The 16701-nt window shown below is 43.1% G+C and overlaps 1 protein-coding gene across 7 annotated transcripts in view; it reads right to left on the reverse strand.

Annotated features, from left to right (window-relative positions):
- The window catches only part of LOC126086036 (zinc finger protein 350-like), a 319021-nt gene that overhangs the window by 172475 nt on the left and 129845 nt on the right, over positions 1-16701 (reverse strand). For 4 of the 7 annotated variants that reach the window (XM_049902007.1, XM_049902005.1, XM_049902009.1 and 1 more), the window contains 3 exons: positions 13084-13210; positions 12718-12813; positions 4319-8369 (listed from right to left, as the gene is read on the reverse strand). The exons of 1 other annotated variant lie outside the window; for it this stretch is intronic. In XM_049902007.1, coding sequence (XP_049757964.1) covers positions 6193-8369; positions 12718-12813; positions 13084-13210 — 2400 coding nt within the window. In that variant the 3' untranslated portion in view covers positions 4319-6192. Of the gene's footprint in view, positions 1-4318; positions 8370-12717; positions 12814-13083; positions 15305-16701 lie in introns of those variants that run through there. 2 more of the 7 variants (XM_049902010.1, XM_049902012.1) reach the window with 2 other exon arrangements.

Raw genomic sequence — 16701 nt, forward strand, 5'->3', positions numbered from 1 at the left:
GAGTTGGCCTGGACCAGAAAACTACAACGCCCAAACACTGTCCTCATTTTCCGTAAGCTTGCTTGCTTTCTCTCTCCTTTTCCCTGGTGAATTGAGATCTCTGGCATCTGGGGTAGCCAAGAACCTGTGTGCCTAATAATTAATAAAGACATTGTGGAAAGACACAAATCATTTGGAGTAGTCGTTGTGACCCCCTCCTCACGACACCAAGGCTGATTGCTATGAGGTGGAGGGTCAGACATGCCTCCACCCTCCAAACTTTTTACCAATTCTTGTAACAACTGTCCCTCACAGGGCACTCTCCATTGCTCTGTTGAGTTCTGTAATTTGTTGCCATTGCCACACAAAACTCACAGACAATACTCACGATTATGGGACTTATTAGGGAAGTAACAGGCTACAATTCAGGTTCAGGAAAGCTCAGGACACAGTTCTGCCATCAGGACACCCTCCTCTCAGCCATGCCTACAGACACACCTCTCTCTGGCCCATGGCCTCTGCCCTGCTCAGACAAGTGTTCCAAAGCTCTTTTAACTCTGCTGATAAATTCCCAGAGGCACCCCACTCTGCCAGTAAGCCTCAGCCTGAAGGTGCTCAGCTCTAGCTCCATGAGTCAGCAAACCTAGCTCCACCAAGTGCCTGGAGGCACTCTACTCCATCGGCAAGCCTCCTGCCTGAAGGCACTCTGCTTTTGCCCTATGAGGGCTGAGAAGCCAACCTCACAGTCTCCTGCTGGTCTCCCGGTTCTGCTGCCATTTCTCTGTTGCTGATTCTTGCTGTCTTCAGTGTTATGGCTCTCTCTCTCTCTCTGTCTCCTGGTTCTAGGAGCTTCTCAGAGCGTGGATCCCAAGTCCAAAGGATGCAATCCACTCCCGGCTCTTCTTTCTTGGTAGTGGTGAGATCCTCTTCTCCCGTGTCTAGGATGGCTCATTTTAAGCCTAGTGGGATATTAAAACTGACCAATCCCTTCTTTAGGGTTCCATATACCTTATTTGCATAGTCCTGCTCAATCATTGTGTGTGAGTCACAAAGACTCTGGCTAACGAGGGCCATACCAAGTAATTTCAGTGCACTGCAGGCCTCCTCTTGTCCCCCTCAGGACAAGTCTCTTCTTGGCCTCCTTTTGGCTCTCAGGCCTGACCCCCTCTAGGTCTTAGTGCTGCAGCTCTGAGCAGAGCTGGGACATCTGCCATTGCCAAAGGCAGGCCAGCTTGGTACCACACTGCTGTTTGCTAGGGCATCCACCTACATGGCCTTGGATTGTGGCTGCTTTCTTTTTATGGGGCACCCAGCTCTCTTGGCAACTTTCTGCCAAGTGCCCAGCTATGCTCCGTGGGCCCACCATTGCTGTCTGCTGCTCTCATGGTTCCCACCACTGGTACTGTTGCCACCATTTCTCTGCTGCTGAGCCACCTTCTGGGCTCTTCTTATCTTCAGCGTTACAGTGCTTGACTCATATTACAGCTCTTTTAGGAGGTTCTCTCTCCTCTTCTCTCTCTCTCCTAAAAACCTGTGTGGTTGGCTGCTTGTATAGGCAAACTGCTTGTCAATTTTCAGGCATGGCCTTCCCAGAAGGACAAAGAGCCAAATAATCCCCTTGGTGAAGTGCAAGTCACTCAATCCCATTGGGTGTATTTTCAAATCACTACTGTATTTGTATAGCAGATTGACCAATCCCTGCAAGATGCATAAAATAGACTAATCACAGGGAAGACTTCAGCTCAATCAATTATTTTGGCAGAATTACAAACTGCAGTGTAATGAATTACTTAATATGGCCCTTCTAGCCATGGTCTTTGTGGCTCACACACAATGACTGAGTAGGACTATGCAAATAAGTTATATGGAACCTGTGATGGTTGGGATCATGTGTCACCTTGGCTAGGCCATGACTGCCAATATTGTATGGTTGTCCTCCATTTTATGTGTTGTGGATCCTGACCTCTACATGTTGATGAGGCAGAATTGGTGTAGGGTGTGTCTTGGGTCACAGCCTTGCAGGAGGACATGACTCGAGTCCTACTCTTACTCAAGTTATGCCCTTCCCTGGGGTGTGGCCTGCATCTAAGATATATGTGTGGATGACCTGGCGGGGCTCTCTCTTCTCTCTTTCTCTGCATCTGGCTCCTGAGTCTGGTTCATTATCAGTTGACCTCTGGTTCTTGGAACTTGAGCCAGAGGCCTGCTGTCTGACCCTGTGGGCTGGTGGCCTATCATCTGACCTGATTCACCAGCCTGTCGTCTGAATTGCCGGTTTGAGTTCGTCAGCTACTGCAGCCATGTGGGTTGGGAGAAGCCTATGCCTGACTCACGCATTTGGGTCTTCACAGCCTCCACAACTGTGTGAGCCATTTCTTTTATATGGTTCATGCATTCTGTGAGATGTCATAGTGAACCCAAGATGGGAGGGAGAGTACTGAGGAGAGAGGGAGTACTTGATGTTAGAAATGGAGTAGTACAGCAGTTTGGAAAAGTTGGACATTTGGGATATCTTTAGCCTCCACCTCATAGGAACCAGCTTTGTGCTGATCCTTATAAAAGATATTATTCATTTACAAACACAGGGCCAGAAGAAGAGAATCCATTGTACTGCACTTGCTATGGCAGGGTGTGGTGAATGGGGCTTACAATTAACCTTACTTAATTTGGTCTTTGCCCTTAATTCTTGAGAAATAACTCTAAAATCTTCTAATATGCTGAGTAATTGAGGTACTTCTGTTATCTAGACCAATACCTGAGGGCTTGTGCTAATGAGTGGGGCTATCCAAGCCAGAAAGATGACCTCCTGGCCTGATATCAGATGACCTTAGGGAGTGAGAGGGAGTAAGTAATGATTCAATCAACTATGCCTGAGCATTGAGGCCCCAGTCATGACTACGTAACAAAGCCAATACAAGCTCTGTACATGGAAGTTGATGAGTTTCCTGGTTGGTGAAAGATGTCCATGTGGATGGGAGGGTAGCATGTCCTTTGGGACACGAACCATTCATGTTGGGAACTCTCCCAGACCAGGCACTGTGCATCTTTGTATCTTCTTTTGGTATAATAAAGCTGTAATCTCAGGTATAGTATTTTACAAGCGTTCTGGGTGTTGTTCCAAGGAATTACCAGACCCTAGGGAATAGTGGAACCCAGGAGGTTAGAAGTGAGATGGCTGGGTACCCCTAAGCTGTGGCTGGTGTCTTGAAGGGTAGAAGGAACACACCCAAATTTGTAGCAAGTCAGAAGTGAGGGAGCCCAGGGGTACCCCAAGCTCATGACTGCCATCTTGAAAAAAAAAAGGGTCCTAGGAAAACCCTGAATCTGTAGCCAGCAGGCCAGAAGCAAAGGGAGCCCCGGGCACTCCAAAGCTTGCAGCTGGCATCTGAAATCCTAGGCTGAAAGATGGTGTCCTTTTTAACTTGTGAGATCTGGCCTAGCTCCGAGCAGCTAGGGTCAGAGAAAGAAGTGCTGCATAGGTGGCTGGAGTCAGAAGAGCAGTGAAAAATGAGGATTTGGATTTGATTTCATGATTATCCTCATAGTTGATGTCAGGATAGCAGGGATTCTGAGATTTCCACAGGTGCAGATTCACAGGACGAGTGGAGGGGAAGGCGTGGGGGCTGCAGTGTCCATTTCTGATTCTTGGCTGGAAAGTACCCTGAATTCATCCTGTTATGGTGTGGGCTGGTGAGGGGAGCACTAATCCAAGCTGTAGGGCAGGTATGTTCAAAATAAAGTGTGCATCAGAATGCCCTGGTTATGAATGCAGAGCTGGCCCCAGACCCAGAAGGACGTGACCCAACAACGGGCATTACTTCGCAAGCTTCAGAGAGACTCCTGAGGCTGGAAGCTGGCTCACAGACAACACGTAGAAAAGTCCTGTAGTGTTTTCTTTCAAGTATGATGACGGGTGGCTCAGCTCAGCTAACTTAGGTCTTAGCTTATATATCTGCTCAGAAAAGCCTTCCCCGAAAATTCTTATTAAAATACTCCTCCATTACTATCTCTACACTTATTAGCCTTTATTTTTCTTCATAGCACTCATGCTTCCTAATGTTTTATTATCCATCTTACTGTAAGTCTCCCTTGCTAGACTGTAAGGTTCATAAAAGCTGTTTGCCTGTTCACTGCTGTATCCGCAGTGCGTGAAACAGTGCCTGGGGTGGTCACGTTGCTTTAAATTATTTCTGAAGGGGTGAATTATCTACTAACCCAGGATTTCACAATGAATTCTGAGACAGCCTCTGCAGGCATATTTTCATGTCTTTTCCTATGAGCGGAACTCACTATAAATTAGTACACTATATATATATATATATGGAATGGAACTTAATGGATAGAGGAGAGAGGCTAAGAGCCCCGCTTCCAGCAAAGAAAGAATGATGAAGATAAAAGAAATCACGTCTCATATCAGCAGGTCACAGAGTACACAGCATCTTTGAAATGGTGGCACCCCTCAAAGGTGATAAAAGGGTTCACCTCTAAAACAACCTAAAAGGACTTCAACTCCTCCCATCTCTGGTCCTCTCCTCCATTCTTACACAGTATGGTTCTTGCCCTACTTTTTATTTTACCTATTTTGGGCATCCTTCTCCTTTCCTACTGTCCCCTTTATGTTCAGTTATTGAGTTTCTCTAATCTCACATGAAAATAGTTCCTGGGGGAAAGTTCTGTTCTATAAACTGCCCTCCAATGGCTCACTCACTTCAATGACAAAATATCATTTGACTAGTTCATCAGCTCATTTATTCCTTTTCCAAATCAATATATTAGATGTATTTTTGTGCTGGGAACATAAAATCATGTAAACCAGTGCTCTCTGATATAATTTTCTGGGATGATGGAAATTATGTAGATTTCCCTCAGTATACACATTCCAGCCATATAAAGGGCTAGAAAGTCTTGCTCATTGTTTCTACTGTCCACTTGGTAAGGCATTAGTCACACATGGCTACTGAACACACGAAATGTGGCTAGTGCAACTAAGGAACTGATTTTTAATTTTATTATTACTATTATTTTTTAATTTAAACAGTCCCAAGTTATAACTATCAAGTTATTTATAATCTACTTGGGTATAAATACTCAGAACAACTATCAAGGAATTTAAAACAACTTTGGGAAAAACAGTCACAAAAACTATCAAGGAGTTTATACGCTACCTGTTGAGATATGATGTGGGCATTAAAAAATAACTGTTTCCTAGGCTGCTTAAGTATCATTAAAACGAGTCCATACCCCAAGAGTCCGTTGGTAGTGCAAATGGTTAATACACTCACTAACCCAAAAGACTGGCAGTTCGAATCCACCCAGAGGCATCTCAGGAGAAAGGTCTGGCAATCTACTTGTGAAAAATCAGCCACGGAAAACCCTTGGGAGCAAAATGATACTCACACACATGGGGTCACTGTGAGTCGGGATTAACCCAATGCCAACAAGATTTTGATGAGAAATTTATAAGAATTTTTTTTAGCATTTTCTAACTCCTAAAACTTCTAAGCCCCTTGTAACAAGAATTCCATATTCACCTAATATAGATATTGCATCTTTTGGCTAGATTAGTGGGAGTATCAACATTCCACTTGAATATGATTCAGCCCAATGCTCTCTCCAAGAGGGCATGGCCTTTGTCCTTTTTATTCACCACCGTATTCTCAGCTCCAGGAAACAGGGCCAGGTACAAAGGTAGTATGTAACAAACATTTGTTACATTAATGAGTAGACTCAATTTAAGGCTATAGTTTCATAGGACCTTTTGCATAATATACAGTTCTATTATGTATGGTAGACAGTCTGGTTTTCAGTTCATCCTTCATACTAATCTGGGGAAACAGAACTTATATATATGTGTCCCATATCCCACCAGTTCAGTATTGCGCCCTTCCCACCAACCAAATCCTATGTGGCTCTGCACTTATAGCAACATTCCAGATACTGATGATCTTTTCTGTTTTAAAAATTCACAGTATTTATTTTCCCCACAGAGGTTTACTCAGGCTTTCATTCATTTAACTGGCACAACAGAACAACTGATGTGTTTGTGCTAACATCAGATGTCTCAATATCAAAGCCCATATTTACATAGGATGTGTGTGTCAGGCATTCCCAGTCTGCATTCATATGACTTCCCTCAGGATAACTATGTAGCCATACAGTGAGGTAGAAATTTTTGCTCAGCCCTTGTCCCCAGTGAATGTATCTGAGTTTATGCTATGCGTTTTGTGGGGCATAAAATAAAATACAGTTGGACACTGAAGGTACTACTACATTCACTGCATTGACAGGCACTACCACATTCACTGCGTTCATGGGCACTACCACATTCACTGTGTTCATAAGGTTTCTCTCCTGTAAAAATTCTCTGTTATCTCCTGAGGGTTCACATCTGGCAACAGGCTGTCCCACAAGGACTATGTTCCTATTAGTTAGGAGCCTACTGATGTTTACTGATGTCTCAGCGGCCACAGAAGACATTTTCATAGTCACTGTATTAGCTGGGCTTTTCTCTGGCATGAGATCGTGGGCATGTGATGGGCTGTGATGAGCTGCGGAAGGGTCTTCCACCTTGATTGAATCTACACGTTTCCCTCTTTTGTGTTTTCTTTTATGTGAATAAAAGTTAGAATCATAGGCAGAAGTTTTTCCGTATTCATTGCAGCCATACGGTGTCTCTCCTCTATGAGATCTTTGATGTACAGTGAGTTCTCGCTTTGTTTCAAAGGCTTTCCAACACTCATTGCATCGAAAGGGTTTCTCTCCTGTGTGAATTTTCTGATGTCTAATGAGACTTGACTTCTGGGAATAAGATTTTCCACATTCACTACATGAAAAGGGCATCCTTCCTGTGTGAAATATCTGATGTGCTATGAGGCATGACTTCTGGTTGAAGCCTTTTCCACATTCACTGCAGATATAGGGCTTCTCTCCAGTATGATTTCGCTGATGAATAATGAGATATCTCTTCTGAATGAAGCCTTTTCCACATTTACTGCATATGTAGGGTTTCTCTCCAGTATGAGTTCGCAGATGAACAGTGAGATCTCCTTTATGGCTGAAGCTTTTTCCACATTCGTTGCATATATATGGCTTCTCTCCAGTATGAGTTCGCTGATGAATAATGAGATTTCCCTTATGGATAAAGCCTTTACCACATTCACCGCATACACAGGGTTTCTCTCCAGTATGAGTTCGCTGATGAATAATGAGATTTCCCTTCTGGTTGAAGCCTTTTCCACATTCACTGCATATATAGGGTTTTTCTCCAGTATGAGTTCGCTGATGAACAATGAGATTTCCCTTATGGTTGAAGCCTTTTCCACACTCACTGCATACACAGGGTTTCTCTCCAGTATGAGTTCGCTGATGAATAATGAGATTTCTCTTCTGGATGAAGCCTTTCCCACATTCACTGCATATATAGGGTTTCTCTCCAGTATGAGTTCGCTGATGAATAATGAGAGATGACTTCTCGATGAAGCCTTTTCCACACTCACTGCATATATAGGGCTTCTCCCCAGTATGAGTTCGCTGATGAATAATGAGATTTCTCTTCTGGATGAAGCCTTTTCCACATTCACGGCATACATAGGGTTTCTCTCCAGTATGAGTTAGCTGATGAACAGTGAGATTTCTCTTCTGGATAAAGCTTTTTCCACATTCATGGCATACATAGGGTTTCTCTCCAGTATGAGTTCTGTGATGAATAGTGAGATGCATCTCCCGGATGAAGCCTTTACCACATTCATAGCATATATAGGGTTTCTCTGCCATATGAGTTTTCTGATGTTTACTGAGCTGTGATTTATGGACATAGGCTTTGCTACAATCCATGCATTTATAGGGTTTTTGTCCTTTATGAGTTGTGTGATGATGTTCAATGAGCTTGAACTTTTTAAAGAAGGTTTCCCCACATAGACTGCATCTATAAGGTTTCTCTCCTGTATGAATGATCTGATGATTGGTGAGTAAAGACTTTTTGATGAAGGTTTTCCCACATTCACTACATACATGCATTTTCTGTATTTTGGGAGTTTTCTGATGCTGAATGAGTTGGGACTTCATGCTGTTGGATTTTTGACTCTTGGAGAATTTCATTTGACTACAAAATTGCTCCTGATCATCATGGAGAAAGGTTTTCTCATCTCCCTTAAGCTCAGCAGAGTTCTTTATTTCATCGCTTCCGCTCTGGTTGACTGCCGGTGAAAAATTTGATTTCACAGCTTTTTCATGTAAGTCAAACATAGCATGATTTTCTCTTAAAAGAAATTGATTTTTGTGTCGATGAACAATATTTTCCAATGCATTATGTTCACAGCATTGTTCCATGCTGTGCACCCTGCTTCCATTTTGCGAGTGCCTGAGCAAATGATCATCAACTTTCTGAATTTCTAGGAAAGAAAAGAACAATGAACCCCTTCATTAACTTGATTTGGAACGAACCCATTTAAAGAATGCATTGATGGAAGGTGGATCTTTAGTGACAATCCTCTAATATGAATGTAAATAAAACACCACACTTAGTGTTCCTTCCACACTGATAAAACTACAATAATATAAACAACCCAAAGCAGTTAGTGTAGAAACAAAATTAGATAATACATAATAAATGAATACAGATTTGGCTACTTCTTAAATAAGGCCTTGCAAGACATGCAGAGAATGTGAAATACCAGCAAATCACTGTAACCACAGGGGTTTGAGGGTATCCTGATTCCAACTGGTGAAGGACAGATTGATTCACTCCATAAATCCTTACTGTAAGACAACTATTTACCAGGTATAGTTGGGTATGTGAGGAATGCAGAATGTTACATTTGGGAGAAAACAACTTTCACACGTCCATAGTAAAGGTACTAGAAATACATATTTCTTAAGTTTATGGAGTCTATTTTCTAGTTTGGTAAACTACTGAAAAACAGCAAGGAAAGCTATAAAGAAAGTAGCTGTAGATTGTGAAAAGTAGTTTTTATGAGAGGGCCAGCAAGGGGTGGAGGAAATGAGGGAGGGTACATTATGAAAGAAGAGAAGGCTCACTGATGCATTCACTGTTGCCGGGGTTGGGTAAGGAATGTGAGGAATAAATGGTTACTGCTAAGTATTTCACTTGAGCCATGGGGTAGTACGATAGTGTCTTTTAAAGAGATGAAAATCATCATCGACGTACAGAATGTTCAAGAGAACATTCTGAAGCATATCAACTTCAAGATGGTTATTACATATCAAAGTGCAGAAATGAAGAAATCTGAAAGAAGAATAAATCTTGACTGGAGGTAACAATTTGGAAAACTTTACTATTTAAACATGATTTAAGGACAAAGAACAGAATAACATCATGTTCAGAGAACATGTACATTAAAAGATGAACACCAAGGTTTTATTTTATTTAATTAATTAATTTATTGTGCTTTAGGTGGAAGTTTACAAAGCAAGTCAGTCCCTCATACAAAAAGTTATACACACCTTGCTATGTACTCCTAGCTGCTCTCCTCCTAATGAGACAGGACATTCCTCCTCTCCACCCTGTATTCCCCATGTCCATTCAACCAGCTCCTGTCCCCCTCTTCCTGCTCATCTCGCCATCAGCTGAGCTGCCCACATAGTCTCATGTGTCTACTTGAGCCAAGAAGCTCATTCCTCAACAGTATCATTGTCTATCTTCTAGCCTAGTCCAATCCCTGTCTGGAAAGTTGGCTAACGAAGGGTCCGGGGACCATTGCCATCAGGGTCCCTCCAATCTCGGTCATACCATTAAGCCTGTTCTTTTTACAAGAATTTGAGATCTGCATCCTTCTGTTCTCCTGCTCTGTTAGGGATTCTCTGTTGTGTTCCCTGTCAGGGCAGTGATCAGTGATAGCCAGGCACTATCTAGTTCCAGTCTCAGACTGATGGAGTCCCTGAACACCAAGGTTTTAAACATTCTAACATTTAGAGGTTTGGAAATGGAAAAGTCCACTGAGGGACTGAAGTCAATACGGTGGTAAAATTTACAATAAACTAAGAAAAAAAGTAGAATCAGTATGGGACTAAGAACTCAATTTGGCTTTTGTCTTTTGTCCCTTGAAAGATTAAAAAAAAAAAAAATCAAACCCATCAACATCAAGTCGATTCTGACTCATATCAACCCTGCAGTAAACCCATAGGATTTCCAAAGCTGTAACCTTTATGGAAGCAGACTGCCACATCTTTCTCTCACAGAGCAGCCAGTTGGTTCAAACCACTTAACTTTCAGTTTGATTGGAATTTGAGAGTTGGAAACAAAGAAGGATCAGCAGTTGGAAAATATGGCCTTGGTGACAGAAACGATGCCAGAGACCGCATGATAGAATTTTGTGAGACCAACAACTTCTTCACTGCAAATATCTTTTTCAGCAACATAAATGCCAACTATACATGTGGACCTCACCAGATGGAACACATAGGAATCAAATGAACTACATCTGTGAAAAGAGACGATGGAAAAGCTGAATATCATTAGTCACAACAAGGCCAGGGGCCAATTGTGGAACAGATCATCAACTGCTCATACCAAGTCCAAATTGAAGCTGAAAAAAATTAGAACAAGTCCACGAGAGCCAAAGTACGACCTTATGCATACCCCACCTGAATTTAGAGAGCATCTCAAGAATAAATTTGACGCGTTGAACACTAATGACTGAAGACCAGATGAGCTGTGGAATGACCTCAAGGGTATTATACATGAAGAAAGCAACAGGTCATTAAAAAGACAGGGAAGAAAGAAAAGACCAAAATGGATATCAGAAGAGACTCTGAAACCTGCCCTTGGACATAAAGTAGCCAGAGAAAATGGAAGAAATAATGAAGTAAAAGAGCTGAACAAAAGATTTCAAAGGGCAGCTTGAGAAGATGATGACATGTGCAAACACCTGGCGTTACAAAACCAAAAGAGAAGAACATGCTTGGCATTTCTTAAGCTGAAAGAACTGAAGAAAAAATTCAAAGCTCGAGTTGCAATACTGAAGGATTCTACAGGGAAAATATTAAACGATGCAAGAAGCATCAAAAGAAGATGGAGGGAATACATAGAGTCACTATACCAAAAAGAATTGGTCAACATTCTACCATTTCAGGATGTAGCATATAACCAAGAAGAGAAGTCCAAGCTGCCCTGAAGGCACTGGCAAAAAACAACTCTTCAGGAATTGAGAGAACACCAACTGAGATGTTTCAACAAATGGATGCAACACTGGAAGTGCTCACTCATCTATGCCAAGAGATTTGGAAGATGGCTGCCTGGCCGACCAACTGGAAGGGATCCATATTTGTGCCGATTCCAAAAAAAGATGATACAACAGAATGCAGAAATTATTGAACAATATCATTAATATCACACAGAAGTAAAATTTTGGTAAAGATCATTCAAATGAGGTTGCAGCAGTATATTGACAGGAAACTGCCAAAAGTTCAAGCCAGATTCAGAAGAAGATTGCTGATGTCTGATGGATCTTGGCTGAACGCAGACAATACTGGAAAGATGTTTATCTGTGTTGTATTGCCTATGCAAAGGCATCCAACTATGTGAATCATAACAAATTATGGATAACATTGTGAAGAATGGGAATTCCAAAACAATTGTGCTCATGAGGAAACTGTACATAGATCAAGAGGCAGTCTTTCTAACAAAGCAAGGTGATACTGTGTGGTTTAAAGTCAGAGAAGGTGTGCATCAGGGTTGGATCCTTTCACTATACTTATTCAATTGGTATGTTGAGCAAATAATCCAAGAAGGTGAACTATACGAAGAAGAACATGGCATTAGGGTTGAAGGAAGGCTCATTTACAACCTGTGTTGCAGATGACATAACCTTGCTTGCTGAAAGTGAAGAGGACTTGAAACACTTACTGATGAAGATCAAAGACCACAGCCTTCAGTATGGATTACACCTCAATATAAAGAAAACAAAAATCCTCAGAACTGGACCAATAAGGAACATCATGGTAAATGGAGAAAAGACTGAAGTTGTCAAGAATTTCACTTTACACAGATCCACAATCAACACCCATGGAAGCAGCAGTCAAGAAATTAATCGATGCATTGCATTGGGCAAATTTGTTGCAAAAGACCTCTTTAAGGTTTTAAAAAGCAAAGATGTCACTTCAAGGACTAAAAAGCACCTGACCCAAGCCATGATGTTTGTAATCACCTCACATGCATGCGAAAACTGGGCAATGAATAAGGAAGACTGAAGAATCAATACCTTTGAGTTATGATGTTGGCAAAGAATGCTGAATATATCATGAACTGTCAAAAGAACGAACAAATGTGTCTTGGAAGAACTACAGCCAGAATGCTCCTTAGAAGCAAGGATGGCAAGACTTCATCTTACATACTTTGGACATGTTATCAGCTGGGACCAGTCCCTGGAAAAGGACATCAGGCTTGATAAAGTAGAGGGTCAGCAAAAAGAGGAAGATCCTCGATAAGATAATAGACACAGTGGTTGCAACAATGGGCTCAAGCATAACAATTGTGAGGACGGCGTAGGAAACAGGCAGTATTTCATTCTGTTGTACATAGGGTCACTATGAGTTGGAACCGACTCGATGGCACCAAACAATGACAAAAACTCATAGAAAAAAAAAGAGATCTCACACTGGGAGAGAAATACACGGAGGTATTTTTATGTATCCTTAGAAATCCCTCACAGATGTGACACGTTCTCTCACTTGAATGTGACTTTCACAGCCTTCCCCCATAACTGCTGTTCACCTGCTCACCTGAAAAGATTCCACTATGGCTTTCGTTTAATACAGTCCATGATTGTTGTCTTCGTTCCAATTTGGAGAGTGCATCTGGCTTGCTAACTTGATACCCTGTTCATAGGAAATCACAAAATCTTAAGACTCATCAAATTGGCCTTGGTTCTGTGAAGATAGCAGAATGTTGTATTTGTGAAAAGCAATTTTCAAACACACAAGTCAATGCTTTTTCTGTCAGGAGTAGGAAGAATATACCCACTTATCTAGAGTCAGAGAGTGGACTGAGCACCTGCTACTTTAGAACACCACAGACACTCCAAAGATTTCAGCAGCTGAAAAAGGAAGGACCAATGACAGGGCCAATGACAGGAGAGTTGTCCTCACCAATGAACACCAGGTTGCTATAGTTTTCCAACATCACGTCCCAGTACAGGTCCTTCTGAGCAGTGTCCAGGAGCTGCCACTCCTCCCAGGTGAACTTCACAGCCACGTCAATGAATGTCAGTGAGTCCTGTATTAAGAGGATCCTGTTTAACGATTTTCTATTTTGCTATATGAATGAAACGTGGGGGAAGTTGTTCTGCTCATTTCCTCTATATGGCTGCAGTATTTACATACCTATGGTTTTATTAATATCTTATTGAAAAAGCAAAATTGGAATAAACTATTCTGAATTTGTACATTCCATAATTCCCCAACTTATGAATGGGTAGGACTGTACAAATTGGGTAATTGTGGCCCATCAAGGGTATGGTCAGTTTTGCCATCCTGCTTGGCTTGAAATGAGCAACTCCAGAAGTGGGAAGGAGGGGATCTCACCACCACCAAGGAAAAAGGGCCAAAAGCAGAGCACATCCTTTGGACCCAAGATCCCTGCACTGAGAAGCTTCCTGGAACCAAGAGACCTGGACAAAGAAAGAGTTGTAACACTGAAGACAGTGAGAAGCAGTGGCAGACAAACAGGGGCAGGAGAGACAGGCAGGGAACACTGGCAGGAGATGGCGCAGTGGGCTTCCCAGTCCCTGGAGCAAGAAAGCTGAATGACTTCGGGCAGGAGGGCTGCTGGTGGAGTAGGGCGCCTCTGGACAACTTGGTGGAATTAGGATCGTTTATCCATGGAGCTAGAGCTGAGCGCCTTTGGACCAAGGCTTACTAGCGAAGTGGGGTACCTCAGGGCACTTATCAACAGAGCTAAAAGAACTCTGTTACACTTGCCTGAGTAGGGCAGATTCAAGGGCCAGGGAGGCGTGCTTGAGAACACAGCTGGGAAGAGGCTGTCCTGATGGAAGAACTGTATACTGAGTGTTCTTGAACCTGAACTATAACCTGTGACCTTCTTAATAAACCCCATGATCACGAGTATTATCTGTGACTTTTGTGTGGCCATTACAATGAATTATTGAATATAGCAGAAAAGTAGAGTGGCATGGGAGGGATGGTTGGTGTCAGAATTGGGCAGACAGGAGAAATCAGCCTTGGGCTGTTGATCTTGACTCTCTTTCCTCCTCATGAAGTTAGAGATGGTCAGATGCCGCCTCCACTCTGGTTTTTCAATAGCATATTGTGAAATGGGATTAGGGATAGTAGCAGTTATCAGTAGCATCATCAGAACCTGTTTACCTTCAGGGGCAATAATGATCACGGTTGGTTCAAGGTTGAGCCCTAGGAGGTGGAGCTCAGACATACTTCCATCCTCCATCTTTTTACCAATTCTGACACCAGCTGTCCCTCCCACTCTACTCTACTTCTGATCTGAGTTTGAGAATCCATCACAACAGCCACACAGAACTCCCAGACCATATTTACAGTTCAATGGTTTATTAAGTAACAGGAAACAACTCGAGATCAGGACCAACAGGTTACAACTCAGGATCAGGATCAGGAAGCACCTAGGCAGAGTCTCCCTTCTTCAATACAGAACAGCACCCTTAGCTACTCTCAGCCCCTGAGGACAGGCTCCTCTTGGTCTTGCCATCTGTCACCCCTGGCTGTGCTGCTGGGCCCCTTCTGGGCCTATTGCCACTGGCTCTGCCCCCAGGCTTCATCTGGGCCTGTCACCACTGGCTCTGCTCATGGGCCCTTTCTACGCCTGCCTCTGGCTCTGCCACAGGGCTTCTTCTAGGCTTCTCTCTGCCTTCAGTGTTATAGCCCTTGACTACTGTTACAGCTCTTACAGGAGACTCCTTGTCTCCACTCTCTCTCTGCTTCTTCTTTCTCCTTTCTTCCTTTTGCTTCTTCCTGCTGCTTTTTTTCTTGCTTCTGTCTGACAAACCTCTGTGGGGCTGGCTGCTTATACATACAAACACCTTGTTAACTTCAAGACGTGGCTATAAATTGACCAATCTCCTCTTGGTAGGACTCGGACACTTCATTTGCATAGTAGGTTTGGCTGGGCAACAGTTCACCTCATTTGCATAGTCTTCTGAACAATCCCTACAAGGTGCATACCAATCACAGGGCAGTCTGCAGCCCAGGGCTAGGCAGAAAGTGTCAAATCAGGTTGTTTACAATTTACCCAGGAAATGTCAACCAACCTGGACAAAAGCAACAAATCTTCTAGGGTAGAAAACCAGGGCAAAAGTAGCTCCTCAGGGCAGGCTGCAACCTAGGGCCAGGCAGGAAGTTTCAAACTATAAAAATGGTGGTGTGGCGGAAGCATCTGACCTCCTCTAACTTCAGGAGGGGGAGAGAGAATCATCAGCATCAATGGCCCAAGGCTGATTGCTATACAGCAGAGGTCAGACAGACCTCTTGTCTCTACCATTTTATCAATTCCAACACCAACTGTCCCTACCGTGGCACTCTCTACTTCTCTGCTGGGTTCAATAGATAAGTTGTTGCAACGGCTACACAGAACTAATAGACCATCTCACAGATGTTTGGTTATTAGGGAAATATCACGTTACAAATCAGGTTTAGGAATACACAGGATAAAATTCTTTGATCTGGACAACTTATTCTCAGCCACGCCACAGGCAGGCCTCTCCCAGGGCCTTGAACCTCTCAGCCCCTCGGCCAGGCCTCTGATCTGCTTGGGCCAGTGTTAAAAAGGTCTTTGAGCTAAGCCAATAGGTGTCCAGAGGCATCTCACTCCACCAGTAAAACTTGGCCCAAAGATGCTCAGCTCTCTTACCCCATGGGTTGGTGAACCTAGCCCTGCCAAGTGGACGGAGAAACCCCATCCACCAGCAAGCCTCCTGCACAAAGGTGCTCAGCTCTCTCACTCTGTGGATCAGCACACCCAACGTGCCATCTCCTGCTGGTCTCCTGATTCTGTTGCCTCTGCTGCCACCGTTTCCCTGCAGCCAATTTTTGCCATCTTCGTTGTTACAACTCACTCTCTTGCAGTCTCCTGGTCCCAGGAGCTTCTCAGTGCAGGGATCCCAGGTCCAAAGGAACACACTCCACTCCCTGCTCTTCCCTCTTGATGGTTGTGAGGTTTTTCCCCCTCTGCTCCACATCTGGCTCTCTTTTAAGCCTAGTGGGATGGCATAACTGACCAATCCCCTCGTTAGGGTTCCATACACCTTATTTGCATGGACCCACTCCAACAAGTGTGCCATGCACCTTATTTATATTACCAAACTATCCAATCCCCTAGATGGGCCACAAAAGCACCTCATTTACATATTCTCCCCCAGTCATTTGTTGGGAATTCAAAGACTACGGGTAGAAGGGCCATATTAAGTAATTCACTGTACCGCACAAACAAAATTGACTACAACTTACCCACAAAATGTCAACTAACCTGGACAAAAGTAATCAACTCTTTCGGGGTAGAAAACCAAGGCAAAAGTAACTACTCAGGGCTTAAGGGAAAAAAATCTCTCAAGCTGTTTTTCTAAAGAACCAAGGCAATAAGCCACATAAACGAACTCATTTCACCACACATATCAAATACTAAAGAGATAACTAGTCAACTTTAATGTACAACTGAAGAAATTATCCAAAATGCAGCAAAGAGAGAAACAGAAAATAAAGAAGTTAGGTAATGTGGATAGA

The sequence above is a fragment of the Elephas maximus genome, chromosome 11 (genome assembly GCF_024166365.1).
Source record: "Elephas maximus indicus isolate mEleMax1 chromosome 11, mEleMax1 primary haplotype, whole genome shotgun sequence".
NCBI classification, from domain to species: domain Eukaryota; kingdom Metazoa; phylum Chordata; class Mammalia; order Proboscidea; family Elephantidae; genus Elephas; species Elephas maximus.